Here is a 12,667-nt window from a genome sequence, read left to right on the forward strand (position 1 = left end):
ATTGTAGAGAAGGTAATATAGTCAAAAGCACTTAAGTTTTGGTCTCTTGGCTGCAAACTTGAAAAGGATTTCCTTTCAATGAGGCAAGTAACCAATGGTTGAAGCTGTTCATGCTTGATTCCAAGGGAATCCCGAGTTTTAAGAACGGATCATGTTTTATCTGGGTAACTTATCTCAGGTTGCTCTAGGTAACTGCTGGGTGCCATTTAATGGGTTAGTAGGCTTTTTTAGCTTATGACTGTAAAGATACTGGAAAGTAGCAGCATTTTATGTGTACTTCAAACAAGGAGTGGGAATTATAAATTCTATTAGCAAATTTGCTATAATTCATTCCTGGTTTAAAACCAAGCAGTAAAGCACCTAATAGGACTGCTGAATTTTCTGAACTGCTGTCAACAGCTCACCATTGCACAATAACTAGCAGTGTTCCCTGAAAGCATGTGGGTTTTGAGTTTGTTTTATAAAAAGAATGCTAAGAAGGTGTTTAGGCAGACTGAGACATCTTGAACTTGTGTACTACCATGTCTTCTTTTGCGTGTGCTACCTGACTGGGTTTTTCCACTGGTAGCAATACTAAGCACTGAAGCTTCCCATCTAACTCCTGAAAAATCTGAACACCTGAATCTGTTTTGCTAGTTTGGCAAATTTGTTTTTAAATAACCAATTATCAGAAATTTGTAAATTGTTCCAGGTGTCTGTGGAAGATACTCTGAGTAGCCATCTTTAAGTGAAATGTAACTGTGTTCACTTGGATTACCACTCTGTTGGAAGTACCAAAGATTTAGACTATTACATCTCTTGGTGACATGTAGATTAGTGATGTAATTAAGATGTAGAAAGTGGTGACCTGCTTTAGTTTTACAATTCGCAATTTCACTGCTTTTTCATCAGAGTGAGGGCTGTTACAGAGCATTAATTGAGAATTTGACACACTAGTTCTCAAGTTTCCATACTAACTCATTATGACCCTGTCATAATCCTTATGCCAGCTGAGGACTGGTGAGGAAGAAGCAGAACTGCAAGCAATATTTAAAGTCCAGGTGTATGACATTTATTTTTTTTTCTTGATGTGCTCATTACAGAATAATTTTTCTGGTTTTATAATCTTTTCTCTTTCAAGTGTTACTGTGTAATGCAGTGATAACTTTATGCAAGTATTTAGGCTAGGCCAGAAAGAGAATTCTTTTAAGGCTAGTGAGAGATGTAGACAGCATGTATTTTTTTTCCTTGTTACTTTGCTTTCATAGACATTGAGTTTCAGTTGTGTTAATTTCCAGTTCCTAGGTCTAACAGAATTGTTCTGCGTTGTTTGATAGGTCTAAATAGCAAATTGCCTTTCTTAATAAGTAACTATTTCACTCGGAGATTGATATTTTCTGGTGGATATTGATATTTACTGGATAATTCTGGGGTTTTAATGCGAAGGAGGCTTAGGTAAATTCATTTTGGCATAAATTAAAGCAATGAGGATATCTAACAAAGCTTTATAGTTAGCACTTCTGATAAAGATCAGTATAGGGAAGAAAATAGCTGTTTGTCAACAACAGTATTGCTGGTGTTACTAGCTTACAAAATAGACTGTTCCTGCCAGTACTGACTGTCCCTTAAGAGTGTGTTATGTAGAGTAAAATATTTTAAAATACTGTATTTATTTTAAAATACCTTTTTAGAGCTGTTTATTTCATTTGCAAAAAAAAACCCAAAAAACTTGGAAACTGTGAGAGCCGGCAGAGGTATTTTTCAAACTTGGTATAAAAACTTGCTGTGATTTTTTTTTTTTTGTTAGTCTACAGAGCAAAGTTAACAACAGTCTCTCAGCCATTTTGAACAGTGGTTGGTTGAAAAAATGGTTACAAACAATAGTCAGCATCACCAGATGAAGTCCAAGACTGGTAAGAACTTATTTTTCCTCGCATATTTAGGTACTGAAATACTTTGTGTTCTCAGTCAGACAACCAAATTTGAGACTTCTCTTGATAAAGTGTTAATCAAAGGACTCTCTTGTGTCCCTGGACAACAATATGCTTAAAACTATTCTATAGAGTTGTAAACATTTGGGAAAGGAAACTCACTGCTTTTGGTTTCTCTCACCACTGGTTAGATAAAAGTATTAAAACAAAAACAGCTTATCAAAGACCCTTAGGTACAAACTGTGAATATCATGACTGTGAACATTAGCATGCTGCAAAAGCAGTGTTTAAACAACAGATATGTTTGTTACAGTTTAGTGTCCTACAGTCAACATTTAATAGCTGGCTTATTCTGTGGTAGTACAGTATCACACTTAAATATATTTGTACCAGTGCAAACTGTTGTCAAAAGTTGTCACTGTCTCATCAGAGCCAAACACCTATGTCAGCAGGACTATTCTATGTATACGATACATCTACCACTTTTTAAACCTTTTATTCAGATCATTAGAAATGTCACAGGTGAGGTGGGAGGAAGAGTCTGAAAGTTCATTGCAGAAGGGAAAGTGGAAAGCTTGCTCATCCAAGAAAAGATACGTAGTCTTTAAAAATCATGGGAAATATTAGCATCTTCTGGGGTAAAACGTTTAGTAATTCTGCTGCTGTTTGATAACTTCCTTTAATCTGTCATTTTTATTTTATCCACACTTTGGCTAAAGTACATTTGAATTAGAAAAGCAAAAGCAAGTGTTCAGAAGCTTTTCCTCCATGTATGTTTTGAGCAGTGTTAACTCTGAAACCCTTCTGTACTGCCAAGTTTTGTACTTGAGTAGCTGTAATCTTAACTGTGTGCAGCGATGGAGTTGGGCTGTTTAGGAGTATAATCTCTGTGAGTACGATTCTTCCACTGTTGAGGCAGCTGGCATGCTACAGCTGGATCTATACATTTTACTGGTTGCTTCCTTCTGCAAAAAGGAATTTCTTAAAAATGGCAATGCCTATAAAGTTAACCTTTGTGAGTTGAAACAAGAAATGGTTATGGTGAGACGTAGTGAACAGCTTGGCAACGACACTGGAAGCCGCATTGAAGGAGCGCAGAAGGTGTGTGCAAGTCTCTAGCTTTTGTGAAGGAGGATTCCACTGTTCGTGATGATTGCTGCAACGCCTTTAACAACAAAGCTCCTGTCAGGTAAAAGCATGATCCTGTTGTTGTGGCTTCGACTGTAGCTGGTGAGAACAGAGATGTATTGCTGTACAGAATTGTTCTGTCAGTATCTCGGTTGGTGAAAGATGGTTCTCAGGCAGCTTCCCTTATTTTCTGTTCTCAGTAAGTGTTTTAAATGACGAGAGCACCATGCTCAATATCAGAATGTGTACGTACAAAGCAGTTTTAAATGTAAGGAGCTGTTCTCTTAAGTGTAGTGGAATGTCATTTTTATATTTTCTTGCAGAATTTGGAGCTTAAAAAGACTAGGCTCTTGATTTTCTTTAACATTTTGAACACTAGCTACTTAAACCAGCTTCAGTGCTGTAACTTACTAAGACAAGTAAAAGCTACTGTTGTGAACCCTTTCTATGGAATTTGCATGGGGAGAAGCCCATACTATATGGCATGTACCAAACCCATAAATGGTCAAACTTGAGAGATTGAAAAAGAGTCTAGTCTCGAATGCTTCTTTGGCCTCTTCTCTCTTCACAAGAGCAATGGCAATAGGGAGGATTAGCTAAAGAAGTTATTTACTACTTGGGACATGCCAAATCAGGCAGGCTGCAAAGAAAGCAGTCAGCCTGAAGGAGGGCTGTGGAATCTTAGATACAAACTTGCTGGTTATCATGCCCTTTACTTGGGGCTTCTGTGTTGTGGTACTTGAAATAAATACCTCATACGATTCAACATGGCCTAAGTATGTTGTCTTTACGATAGATAAGTTTACCACAAATAAATGTGCTGCATGACATACACCACTATTAAGAACTCTCAGTAAAACTAAATAGCCATTTTTACCAATGAGAATCTTTTCCATGAATCGGTGTATTTCAAACTGTGTGTGAAAAATCTCAGATCTCTTCTAGCTAACAAGTCTTTTCTCATTATTAATCCACTTCTAATAAATGTGGAGGCTATTCACAGTTGGCACAAATAACTTACTGTTATGATCCAGTACTGGAGATGAAGTAGTAGATTATCTGTGCTTTTCAGTGCACTAGTGTGATACAGCAATAGAAATTCCTGTGTAGGAACAGAATTTAACCGTTTCTTGGCTAAATTCCTATCAGTGTAAGATAGAATTGTCAGCATGCAAGTGTATCTTACTTTTTCTTTAACAGTGCAAGTGAACACCATAACTCTGAGTGTTCTTTGGACTGATTAGATAAAAGACCACATTTTGATTAAAAAATTGTGCTAATAAGAGCATTTCTGATCTGAAATGCTAAAACCTTCTCTTTTCTTTCCCCTTTTGTTACACCCCCTCCAAATCCACAGTGTGTTAGTGTTTTTTACTGTTTATGAAGATCTTATCGTACATGTATTGCTGTTCTAAAATAGTGCTAGTGTGGTTTTTTCCATTCAGTATGTGACTTGAGTAGAAGCATTGTTTTCTAATGAGCACAAGCATGAAAAATACTATGCCTGCTTTATTTACAGCTGAGACCACAGTGGTGCTTTCTTAATCTTGCATTAAAGGACTGAACTTGGAGCTTTGTGTAGTGGAATTCTTTTGTGCCCACACTCTGTAATATCTGTTCTCACTGGTACTTTATCGGGTACCCACTAGCACTGATAACCGGCAATAACCTTTCAGTTATTACACTTTACGTGTGCTTCAGAATATTTTCCTAAGAAATATTGCATAGTGTGGAGAGACAAGACATACAGAACAAAACTTTCTTGTGTTTGTAGTGTGCATGTCTTGGAGCTGATCTGGTAACTGATAACTCAAAATATCATTTGCGAGCCACTGTCTCCTTCCCAGAACACAACAGGCCGAGCTATGCGCTTTTTTGAGCACTGTAGTGAAATGTGTAGCTATCACATAATGGTTGAGGTTAGAAGTGACCTCTGGAGGTCATCTTGTTCATGGGTGCAGGTTCTAGCAATACCTGGCCAGCCATGGTCATATGCTGAAGTATATAATTGTCTGTTATGCTAGATACTAGGATATTCTCCACCTTCTCTTAAAACCTAAATGTGCAGTAAACAAAACCTAGCTTGTGGAAAAAAAAAAAGTGTTGTGACTCAGTATTGCAGCATTAATAGTTGCATATAATGTGTCAATATTTTAGGACATGAAGATACAGATTTCTTCCAGCTGTTCCTTGATCCTCCCTGACCAGTCTTTTCAAAGAACGATTTTATTGTTTTTTATTAGAGATATGGCATGCCTTTTTGTAAGACCAGAAGATGTTATCAAATGTTGGCAGTTTTTTTGGCCAAAGCATAAAAACTGCTTGGGTAATATAATTGTGACTCCCCTAATGCAACGTCATTAAATTGAGTTTGTTGCAAGTATAATGTGAAGCTTTTCTATGAGAAGTAAGAATGGATTTTATATGAAGGAATTGCAATATACAGTTACACTGTTGCATGCTTGACTGGAGGTTTTGTTGTCATGGTTGTGAATATTTATTAATCGGTCCCTTGTTTTAATGTTTTTGTTGTGGTTTTTTTTTCTTTTTTCCTCCCCACTTGTGAAGGTGGGTGGGGGAAAAGTGGGGAGAAACTTATGGTAAGTGCCGCTGGAAACAGCAGAATCTGATGAGGGAGACATTAATACCTAGAAGGATTTTGAGGTTTATTTCAGCATTTCTGGAAAGTTATCTGAAGGACAAGTACTCAAGGGTATCAGAACAGGGCGGTACGTCGGCTCATTATTTTCTGTCATGAGCTTCAAGTGCATCCGAGTTGGATGAGGAGCCTGATTAGAGGGCTTTCCATTTTCTTAGTTCCGGTTTAGGTAGGTCAGCATAGGCTCAGCCAATGAGTGGCTTCTGGCTGTGTGTTTTAAATTAAAACTAGTTAATTATTATTCTGCTTCTAGAATGATAGAATTAATTCTATGTAAAATCTTAAATGTAGCAGCATGGTAGTTCTCTTTTTTTTGATCCTTGCTGTTTTTCTTACCGCTCTAAATGGATCACACACCACTTCTTGCTTGATTTGGTTTGAGTGCCTGAATACATATAATCAGCAAATCAGTAGATTCATCTGGTCAAAGGCTGTGCAAATTTCTCAAGAAGTCACAGCCCTTAGTTCTCTTCTATTCAGAAGAGTTGCAGTTCAGCAAACTGGGTAATTCCCTGTTATGTTTCTTTTTGTTCTCTGTTTAATGTATATAATACATTATATACATATATATATATACACACAGACATATAAACAAATATATAACACATGTATCTACTTTTTTAATTCCTTCTGGAGACAAGAAAGCCTATTTAAGAAAGCTGTCTGTTAAAGGTAATGATCTGCAAACTGATCATGAGTCTGCCTGGTGGTGGAAAGCTTATGCCATAAAGGATCTCCAGATGTGTTGCACGTAGACCTGTTTTTATGATAATTTCATAATGCAGTGGGAGAAGCACTGGCAAGAGTCTGGGATAATGAACTTTGGATAAGGTTGATATAATCTGATTATTTTTTTTTAAATCTGTTTGCATGTTTACTGCTGATTGTAAAGGGCTATGTATAATACCCTTCCTAAGTGACAATGCTATAAATATTTCCTCTGGATTCCGTGCTGATGATATATTTGGTGTTATTGTATCAGGAGGAGGAAGAATTTAATAATGTATCTCACAATAAACTTTCTTACTGTGTTCAGAATGGGACATACTTCTTGAAAGCATAATTTGGGTCCAGTCTGTTTTGTGTTTTACTTAGCGGATGGGAGTTTTGCCCTTTACCTCATTGGGATTGAACCTCTAATTGCATAAATGTTTTCTAAGCCTTCTGGGATGCAGGCCGCTTCACAAATACTGCTTGAACTGTTTTGTTGAATAGTATTCTCTGAATGGTATTTGGGGTCTTTCTAGTATATTCGTTCTTTGTACTTGTTGCCTTGGATAACTAACACACTTTGCTTAAAGTGCTTTCCTGCAGGTTTCCTGCACCAAGTCTAGAAAACCTTTGAGTTGAAATGTTTAGGTGTTTGCCTGGCTTAGCAAAACAAAACTGTCTCTTGAAAAGCAAGCATGCAACAAGTATGTGTATATACACGTATACTTTTAACATATATCGAACAGTTGAGATTTCTGCATTGTAAGTCTGAGAGTTGAATTGTAAAGAAAAGCCACACATTGCTCTTTGTCCATGGGACTGATGTTTTCTGCATTTTTCATCCTTCCCTTTTGAACAGGGAAGAGACTTTTCTTCCCTCCTCCCTGAAATGACACTCTCCCACTCTCCTTTCTACCAGCATCATCTTGCAATGAATAGTAGAATAGTTTGCAGGGAAGTGAATAATTTATTTCCTGAAAAACTGATCAAATGACAGCTAAGTCTGAACTACAGAAAATGCTATAGCTGAGATCAGTAACGTGGTAGAAAAGTATATGCTTCAGATTAAGAAACAAAACTTCCTGTGCTGTAGAAGTTGCAGCATTTGAAGTCTTCTAACTCTTCTTGTAAAAGACCAGATATGTGTTTCTTAGGGCTGTAGAACTGATTCTTTAAAACACTTATTACTCTGACTGCTAACAGTTTGCTCTAACTGAAGCAGAATACCTAAGTGGTCTGTGTAAATTTTTTTTTTTTTGTTCCTTGAAGTCTGTGAGATGGTCCTCATGCAAGGAACATAAAGGAAAATCTTAAAACTTCTCCTGTGTCATTCTTTAATTTTTCTGTTTACACAAGTAGACTTTTTCTTTTTTTACAACGTATCAAATGCCCTTTCTACTCTGTTAATCACATAAAAGATCAATTTTTTTTTATTTCCCAGGAGCCTTTTGAAGATGGCTACGCAAATGGTGAGGAAGGGACACCAGCTGGAGAAGCAGCTGCCACTTATACACCTGATAGCAAAGGGGTGGTCAAGTTTGGCTGGATAAAAGGTGTACTGGTATGTTTGATGTATTGTACTTCAGTTTCTTAGAGATACAATCTTTCTAATAACCTTATTTTTTGAGAGGAATTGTGATACTGCTGTATAAGGAAAAGATATGTATGAGATGTGAAAAATGCCATAAATTTAGGAAGGGTTGCTCTTACTTGTACTGAATTTTAAGGATGCAACTACTTCAGGACTTCGGGATTTTAAGGGATCATGGTTTTATAGCACAGGTTTTACTGTTTTGAAGTTGCATAATTTCAAAGAAGGAAAAAATTATATAAGTATTCATACGTAATAGAAAAACTGCATATTAATCTTAAGTGACAAAGACAAATGCAAATGTAGAGAATACATTTAATGTGTGTTCACTTTCCATCTGTAAAGTTTTGGACTGAAGTGTTAGAAAGCTTGATTTTTATCTATTTATTTTTAGAGAAGCAAAAAATACTGAATTGAGGAGAGTACCTCCCTCTATATGGCAAAAGTTCACCAGGATTAAGTATTTAAATTTTGTTGAACTATTACAAAAAGTCATCATCTTCTAAGCTGTGTAAGTCTTAACACTAAATACAATATACTCACGGTGGAAAAAACTTGAGTCTGTCCTCATTTGCAGTTGTGAAAAATTAAGGGTGACATGGGGGATTTTATTACAAGTTTGTATTAATTTATTTTTGATATTTTGGAAACAAGAAAATGTGATTAATATGTACTCTCCAGAGCTCTTAAGAACTTAAAGTGGTGGCTGCAAGTGCAACACTTGGTTAAACTGTTCTGAGCATTCAGAATACCTGACTTTAGTTCTGCAAGCTGCCACTGTGTATTAGCAGCTTCCTTACAAGTCTTGAAGTAGCCATATTCTCTACCTTGAGGGAAGTCGGGTGCCTGTGGTAGCTGTGAAATGGGTATTACGGACTTCTACTGATGTACCCCAACCAAGGACAGCGTTGTTAATTTTAAAGCAGGTATGAAGCTGACTTTGAATTTTTTCCAAACCCAAATTCTGTATTGGACTATTTTTTGAAGCAACAGTGCAAAGTATTAAAGGGATAAAAATTGCTGATCACTTTCTTCCAAAGTCTGTTTAAAAGTTTCAAGAAGGATGATCTCCTTTTCAGTGATTTGAAAGTTGCAGTTAGCATTTCCTAGTAGGCTTGAGCCACCTTGGTGAATATTACCAGCTCAGGTGATCTGCATTTTACAAAAGCCTTTTTAAATCTCTGAAAACTTTTGATTTTTGCCCTTTGGAGAGGTGCTTGTCTCACTTCTAGTCCTAATGACCAGCTGAACCTTTTGTAAGTACTGTACTCTTTAGATAAGAGAGAGCCCTAAGCCCTTGTTGTGGTTTAGCCTCAGAAGGCAACAAAGAACCACATGGCTGCTCTCTCGAGCTTTCCCTGCCACAGGGAAGAACTGGGGAACCCCTTATTCCATACTATCTGCATCATGTCCAGATCTTACAGATTCTAATGAATTGCCACCACTTTCCCCTGTCTCTTATTTTTTATTTACATGTATTTTTATATATGTACATACATATATATGTGTATATATATGTACATATATAGTCATACAGATATAATGCCCTTAGTCTATGGGCCATCCCTTTAAAATGTCCTTTAGAACAGCTTCTCAGGGCAGGTGAGATAGTGTATGGTGCTGAAATGTTGCATGCTGTATTTTTGGATCTTGTGGCTGGTGTGCCCAGTGTGGCTCATGCCCATGGTCCATGGGCTGAAGGTGTAGATCTGAATGAAGCTGCTGGGCACCAGCTGCTGAGGTCAGTTCTGATCCCATCACCACTGCACTTTACTCGTTTTTTCATCAAAGTCCATCTGTCATCAATTTAGGTGATTCTTACTGTAGTACAACTGATAGCAATTATAGTAATGAGGACATACAGTGGCAGGGTTATTTAGCAATTAACATCACACAATTTGATTTATCGGCTGTTCTCATGCAAAATCAGATCCCCATGAGTACACATCGAGCTTCCTGATCTTTATACATCACCCACCACATGCCCCCAGGTCCTTGGGCAAAAGCAATCCCATGGATGGGTTTGCCTTTGCCTGAGGCAGGACTAACCCAGACTGTCTTCCCTAGCATATTCTTCATGTGCACTTTATCCCGTTCTATGGCACATAGCTCAATTAGTAGAGCCCCTGGTGTTAACTAGCCAGGTAGCTTTTGCTAAATGTGTATTCTAATGTTTTAAAAGGTGCACCACCCATTGCCCTCAGTGTACTTTTCAACAGTCTGTTGTATTGTTCTGTCGTCCCAGAGGTTGGTGCGTGATCGGGGATGTGATATACCCACTCGATACCATGCTCTTTGGCCCAGGTGTCTATGAGGCTGTTTCAGAAATGAGTCCCGTTGTCCGACTCATTTCTGTCTGGGGTGCCATGTCACCACAAGACTTGTTTTTCAAGGCCCAGGATAGTGTTCTGGGCAGTGGCATGGGGCACAGGGTGTGTTTCCAGCCAGCTGGTGGTTGCTTCCACCACTGTGAGCACATGTTGCTTGCCTCAGTGGGTTTGTTGCAGTGTGATATAATCAATCTGCCAGGCCTCCCCATATTTGTGTTTCAGCCATCGCCCTCCATACCAAAGAGGCTTTAACCTCTTGGCTTGCTTGACTGCAGCGCATGTCTCACATTCATGGATAACTTGTGCAATAGTGTCCATAGTCAAGTCCACCCTTGGTCATGAGCCCATCTATATGTCGCATCTCTCCCTTGGTGGCCTGAGATGTTGTGGGCCCATTGAGCTATGAATAGTTCACCCTTATGTTTCCAGTCCAGATCCACCTGACCCACTTCAATCCTAGCAGCCTGATCCACCTGCTGGTTGTTCTGATGTTCCTCAGTGGCCCTACTCTTGGGTACATGGGCATCTATGTGATGTACTTTCACAGCCAGATTCTCTATCACAGCAGCAATATCTTGTCACAGTTCAGCAACCCACATGCGTTTGCCTCTGCGCTGCCAGTTTACCTGCTTCCACTGCCACCATCCATGAATCAGTATAGAGATAAAGTAGTGGCTGTTTTTCTCGCTCGGTGATGTCCAAAGCCAGATGAATGTCTCTTACCTCTGCAAACTGGCTCGATTTACCTTGTCCTTCACAGGCTTCTGCAACTTGTCATGTAGGACACCACACAGCAGCCTTCCACTTCTGATGCTTTCATACAATCCAGCAGGACCCATCAGTGAACAGGGCATATTTCTTCTCATTTTCTAGCAGTTTATTATATGGTGGGGCCTCTTCCATGCATGTCACCTCCTCCTCCCACCCCGTCTCTATCCTGTTAGCGTGTAGCTGTGTTGTAAGATACAAAAGTTTTAGGAATGTTTTTTTTTCTTTAAAAAGAATAAATTATTTAGTAGGGTATTGCTTTAGCTCTTTTTTTTAGGGGAGATTTGTGGGAGAGCTGAACTAGGATTGTAGACCTCACAGTCTTACTTCTAGTCACGTGTTCTGTAGCATGAATTTTTCAATAGTAAATATTGGGGTCTACATTTTTTTTATTATTCTGTCTAGACGTACTACAGGTGTCAGATATTGAATTACTGTAACTTTACGTTAGTAACTTTTTAATCATATTTAGGTCCCTTTTTTTTTTAATCAAACCTATCTTGTCTAATTAAAAAAATCTATTGTCACGAAATAATTTGAGAAGTGGTGAGGAAAGACTGCAAGATGATTTCAACAGGATTAAAAACTGAAATGAAGAATTAGTGGAAATGACTGCAGGTGTAAGACCTAACCTATGTAAAATTTCTCATTTATCTTAGGTACGATGTATGTTAAATATTTGGGGTGTGATGCTGTTCATCAGACTATCATGGATTGTAGGACAAGCTGGGATAGGTATGTGTACTGATGCTGTAATTTTGTTTCAGTGACTTTTAAACATGATCCTAAAGACATGTTGATCCTGAGCTTACACTTTAAACAAGTAGAAAATGACCTTAATATTGCCAGTTTTTAAGGTAGCTTACCCGTATGAAAACTTTACGCAGTATGAAGTTACTTAGACTTTTTCATTTAGCTGTAAGGTATGTAACTTAAAATTGACATCTGTAAGTTTTTTTCAAAGGCTTAACTGCAGAAAATATCTCATCTGCAAAAGGCATGTGTTTCTTTAAAGCTCTAAGATGCAGCTTTTACCTTGCTGATTAAAGAGGACATTTATCCAGTTTTGTTTGTATCCTGTAAACTTCTCAGTACAAAAGGGGAGTGAAGAAGCCTTTTGCTTGAGTGTCTGGAACCACACACAGTAAATTTGTGTTGTATTTGCAAGACTAATTCTGTAAACCAAGTTAAGTTGAAGATTTGTACATTTTAATACTGCTTGACTTACACCTTTTTTCCCCTCTTTTTCCAAAAGGTCTGTCTGTTGTGGTTATTGGAATGGCCACTGTTGTGACAACTATTACAGGACTGTCTACTTCAGCAATAGCCACAAATGGGTTTGTAAGAGGAGGTAAACTTACTTTCATAAAGCTTTTAAAGCTTTCATTACTCTGAAGCATACACCTTAAGGATGGAACCTCTGACTTATTTTCTATTTTTTTTAGTAACAGGGAAAAAACAGTGTGGCTAAAATGTACAGAAGAGTTAGTTTTCTGAGAAGCAGAGTCTTCCCTGTGTTCTGTAATTGACTGAGCAGTCATAGAATTAATGAAACATCAATAATTAGCCT

General features: G+C 37.9%; 1 protein-coding gene across 2 annotated transcripts in view; it reads left to right on the forward strand.

The window, feature by feature from the left end:
* The window catches only part of SLC12A2 (solute carrier family 12 member 2), a 65,201-nt gene that overhangs the window by 10,974 nt on the left and 41,560 nt on the right, over positions 1 to 12,667 (forward strand). For both annotated transcript variants that reach the window (XM_074569191.1, XM_074569190.1), the window contains exons 2-4: positions 7,850 to 7,969; positions 11,757 to 11,832; positions 12,353 to 12,448. In XM_074569191.1, the coding sequence (XP_074425292.1) occupies positions 7,850 to 7,969; positions 11,757 to 11,832; positions 12,353 to 12,448 (292 nt within the window). The remainder of the gene's footprint in view (positions 1 to 7,849; positions 7,970 to 11,756; positions 11,833 to 12,352; positions 12,449 to 12,667) is intronic.

This window comes from Larus michahellis, chromosome Z (genome assembly GCF_964199755.1).
Source record: "Larus michahellis chromosome Z, bLarMic1.1, whole genome shotgun sequence".
NCBI classification, from domain to species: domain Eukaryota; kingdom Metazoa; phylum Chordata; class Aves; order Charadriiformes; family Laridae; genus Larus; species Larus michahellis.